The 4,951-nt window shown below is 33.9% G+C and overlaps 1 protein-coding gene across 1 annotated transcript; it reads left to right on the top strand.

Annotated features, from left to right (window-relative positions):
• On the top strand, positions 1,168-3,398 carry LOC105176192. Its single transcript, XM_011098923.2, has 2 exons — positions 1,168-1,694; positions 2,714-3,398. The coding sequence occupies exons 1-2, from the start codon at positions 1,173-1,175 to the stop codon at positions 3,356-3,358; spliced, it is 1,167 nt and encodes a 388-aa protein (XP_011097225.2). The 5' UTR covers positions 1,168-1,172; the 3' UTR covers positions 3,359-3,398.

Raw genomic sequence — 4,951 nt, 5'->3', positions numbered from 1 at the left:
CCATTCCAAACACCTCAAAAGGACTTTTTTTAATCCAAAAGGTGAAAAACATTTTTAAGAAGCCCACAAACATTCCCGTAGTTATAATTATACCTATAATTTTACAAAAAAGTAAAAGATAATTATATATTTTTAATTTAATATCAGAAAGTACCAATATAGTTTACCCTTATTACTATTTGTTCCAATATTAAGTTTGCGGACACAGCTTCCGAAGCCAAGCAGCCTCAACTTTCATTTAAGGGTGTTTTCCAGATCAAACTTAACTATGGTAACGGACAGAAACATCACACGACCAACCAAAGAGTGTCAGTATGGTAACCTCCCTAAATTCAACCACTAGGTTTGGTTGTTTGACTTTCATATCACAATCACCCTTTCCTTTTTTTTTTTTTTTTTTCTATAGATGGCACGTTGAATGCATTATTTTTAATATACTAGGTAAGAAATAAAATTATTTAAATGTAATCAATTATAATCTTAAATTGATCAAAATATATATTGGATAATAATAATTCCCATAAAAGTTGACTAATTTAGAGACAATTAGTATATTATGCTATAATCTATAACCTAAAAAGATTACGCAAATATATACATCAAGATAACGCCATAATGTTGCAAGTATCAATGAATAATACATATACAAAACAGATCGGCACCTACATATGATGCATGTATTATTTTTTTTTTTTGTGATTTTTTAAAATTTCGACTTTTTAGACTATTGCACCTTTTACATGATACGATCAATACCATCTAAACGTACATAATTTCCCACTAAAATAAAAGATGCAATTTCTCAAGATTCTAAATTTTGAAAATCACTAAAAACAATCACTTATTCTGTATTAATTTATGCGAGTTTGATTTAATTTTAATTTTACGAATATTATATATATATATATATATATATATATATATTCTCGTAGACTTGGGCATTGGCTATTTTGCTCAATCTTCACTTCACATCTTTGACCCTAGACCTAAACATAAACAAATCATCCCAATTGCAAAGGCCTACCAACATGCAAACACATGCACACAGCTCCCATAACTTACGTTCCAAGGTTTTTGAACCCTCTTTTTGCCCTGTCCTAAAAGTCTTTCTCCTCCCACTAAAACCAAACACCAATTCTCTTACACACAAACTTGCTACATTAACTTCAATCATGATTCTTAAATTTTCCAACCCCAACTCCCTCAAAAACCCTTTATTTCACCTCTTTCTCTTAGTCATAGGCACATCCATCGGTCTTGTCTCAGCTCTCTGTCTCAAAACCTTCATCTCCTTCACCTTCCCATCATTTTCAAACCCACCACTCCCACTTCTTCAAACACCTCCACCACCATCACCACCACGACCACCGCCTGCTCAGCCCGTCGTAACAAACTCTGATATTCGCATGACGACGAGGGCATCCCTCATGCACAACATGAGGGATGATGAGTTGTTGGAGAGAGCATCGAGGGTTAGTTCACAAGTAGCGTCGAGCATTAATGTTTCTGACAAGTTTGTTCCTAAAGTGGCGTTCATGTTCTTGACGCCGGGGCCGTTGCCTCTTTCTCCTTTGTGGGATATGTTTTTCAAAGGCCATCAAGGGATGTACTCCATTTACGTTCATCCTCATCCTTCCTACAATGAATCTCTGCCTACTGCTTCAGCTTTCTTTGGTAGAAGAATCCCTAGCCAGGTTACAACTCCGTTTCTGTCATATTAATTCGTCTCTAAGTTCGATTTGATTGAACTGAATCAATTACATAATAAGTATAGTATATATACTCATAAAATGCATGTAAATGGAGGCCGAGATTTGTTTATGTTAAGTGACATTCACTCCATTCCACTTGATTTGCTCTTTTTTTAATTTTTTCCAATTATATCTTAATGTCTTGCATGCATGTAAGAATGAAGAAATAATTATTTTCTTGCCCATTATGCGCATAAATTACTAATTAGGATCTAGGGAAAAAATGCAGTTTTAATTCTGTAACTTAGACAGTGACATTTTTAGTCATGTACGAATTGAGTTATAGGACTAATTAAAATTGCAATTTTATTGTGTCATGTATAAGTCACATGTAATTTTCTGTTTAAACGACCGAAAAAAGACTAAAACAATCAAAATTTTAAAATTATAGGACTAAATTGCTAAAATTGATTCATGTAGGACCAAAAATGTCATCATTCTAAATTACAAGATTAAAGTTACAAATGTTTTCTTTAGGATTTATGACATAGAGATTCCAAAAGTTTAAGTTGCATATATAATTATTATCGTAACTGCAAATTAAATAATTACAATTTATGCACTCTAAATTTTATTTATCATGAAAAATATTTTGTTAGACTTGATTCTTGCAGAAATTACGAATTTAGTTTAGGTATAATTAAATTAATAATAAATATGTAGATCGTTGTAATAAGAAACAAGTCAACCAAAATATCTTTTATAGAACCAAGGGACAAAAAATGTATGGATGGTGAAAGATTTTCTATCACATTTTATATCACACTCACATGAATATTGTATGTGAATTTATTTTTAAATTATAATGTATAATAATATTAATTTAAAAAAGTACGTATCAATTATATATTGGTATGATATGATTATATAATATTAAAGTGTAATAGAAAATTCAAATTAAGTAAAAATTACTTGGCTAATAGGCCTTTGTCTAGATATGCTTATCTTTCCTTTGTATGCAGCCGGTGTATTGGGGTACAATGTCAATGATCGACGCCGAAAGAAGACTTCTAGCCAATGCCCTCCTCGACACATACAATCAAAGATTCGTACTACTCTCAGATTCATGCATCCCAATCTTCAACTTCACCACAGTCTACAACTACCTCATGGGGACAAATCACAGCTTCTTGGGTTCATTCGACGACCCCCGGAAAGTTGGCCGGGGCCGATATAATCGGAGGATGTGGCCGACGATCACGGTGGAGCAGTGGCGAAAAGGGTCACAATGGTTCGAGATCCACCGCGACCTCGCCGTGCAAATCGTCTCCGACCGGACATACTACCAAATATTTCATGAGTTTTGCCACCCACCTTGTTACAACGACGAGCACTACTTGCCAACCTTGGTGAACATTCTTTCGGCTGAGGTGAACTCTAACAGGAGTGTTACGTGGGTGGATTGGCCTCGGGATGGACCTCATCCTAGGAAGTTTGGGTGGGTTGATGTAAATGTCGAGTTGTTGCATAGAATTCGATTTGGGTCTGAGTGTAGGTATAGTGGGAATGTAACCAATGTTTGTCACCTTTTTGCTAGGAAATTCCTGCCTAGTACGTTGAGGGTGTTGTTGAAGGTTGCCCCATTAGTTCTAGGTTTCGGTTCTTGATTTTTAGTCTTGCATGCTAGTCAATGATTAATGTAATTGCTTTTAGTTATTTATGTCTGTTGTTCATTTTACTAGAGAAAGTCCGACTAATTTTGATGAAAAATCAATACTATTTGTAATGATCAAACAAATTAATATAAAAATTCTAATTTTGATCACTGTTAATTATTATTTAAGATGGAACGTAAAAAACTCATTGCCCAGAGAAGGGGAAGGGTCGTTGCCCCCTTCTCCTTCTCGCTATTGCCCAGATCTGTAGGCAATGAGGAGAAAGGGGATGCCCTTGTCCTTTTTTGGGTGTCCAAGACGTCATGCAGATATGTTGGTGACGTTGTATCGCCTCACTGTCTAGATACGATGACATTGCTGTTCTTTCATAATCTATATGTATTCAATATTATTTAAATAGAATATTTAAATTTAAAAAAATTAATTTCTCGACTCATAATTCTTAAATTTTAAAATCTAATGGCTGTAAATAATTGGTCACATTTCAATGGTTGTGATTTGTCTAACACAAATCAAACAGTTATGAGAGGTAAAAGCATAACAATCCAATCACTCAAAAGTTAATGGTGTTAGTGTCATTTAACGGACAAGATTCGAGTGTGCAATATTTTATTAAATATGGGGACTGTTTAGTTTATTTCCTTATCACAATTAAAGTTTTCTGTTTTTTAGCAAAATAGGAGGGTATTTTGCATTTTACCATAATATTTGTTATGAACTTACTATTGACATCAAAATATTAGAAAAAATTATAAATTAAAAATTGAAATAAACTAGCTAATAAACAATTGGGTTCTGAATTTAAAGTTTTTAAAAAATTCGAGGTTTATGTATTTTTAAGATGAAAAAATTCACAATAAGCTCGTATCAAATTTGAGTCTTATATATTTAATGGATTGGTCCAAGATAACATACAAACTTAATTATTTGTAATTTGGATTGACTGACTGCTTCGAGATATGTTTAATTGTGGCCTATTAAAATACTGATCAACCACAAAGTTTATGGTGTTCAAGCTAAAACGGGAGTGAGGTGCAAGCCAAAACCCTAGCTTGCAGCTAACTCTTTAGCTCATGCCTATGAAAAGGGGTATACAAGATGCACAACACACAAAAAGAAAAATAGACAATGACTCAAGTCTAAAACTTTTGCTAGCACCACAATCGCAGATCTACTTTCCAATGAGCTTCGGACGTCTCAATTCCTCAATACCCCAACAGATTGGACTTTAGCATTTCTTTTCATACAAAGCTTCATATGGACCATACCAATACTGGAACAAAAACCATTGTTATATGCGAATTCCATCAATGGTAGATGACCATCCCAGTTTCTTCTAAATTCAATAACGCAGACTCTTATCATATCTTCTAACGTTTGAATCATTCTTTCTGACTTTCCATCTCTTTGAGGATGAAATGCCGTAGTGAATGTAGTTTCGTGCCTAGAGACCTTTACAAGCTTCCCCAGAAATGAGAAGTAAATTGAGGATCTCTATCAAAAACTATAGAGGTAGGAATGCCATGCAATCTCACAATTTCTGAAACATATAATTCGGCTAACTCATCCAAAGAATCATTTTGA

This window comes from Sesamum indicum, linkage group LG13, assembly GCF_000512975.1.
Source record: "Sesamum indicum cultivar Zhongzhi No. 13 linkage group LG13, S_indicum_v1.0, whole genome shotgun sequence".
NCBI classification, from domain to species: domain Eukaryota; kingdom Viridiplantae; phylum Streptophyta; class Magnoliopsida; order Lamiales; family Pedaliaceae; genus Sesamum; species Sesamum indicum.
This window is presented reverse-complemented; position numbering and strand designations above follow the sequence as displayed.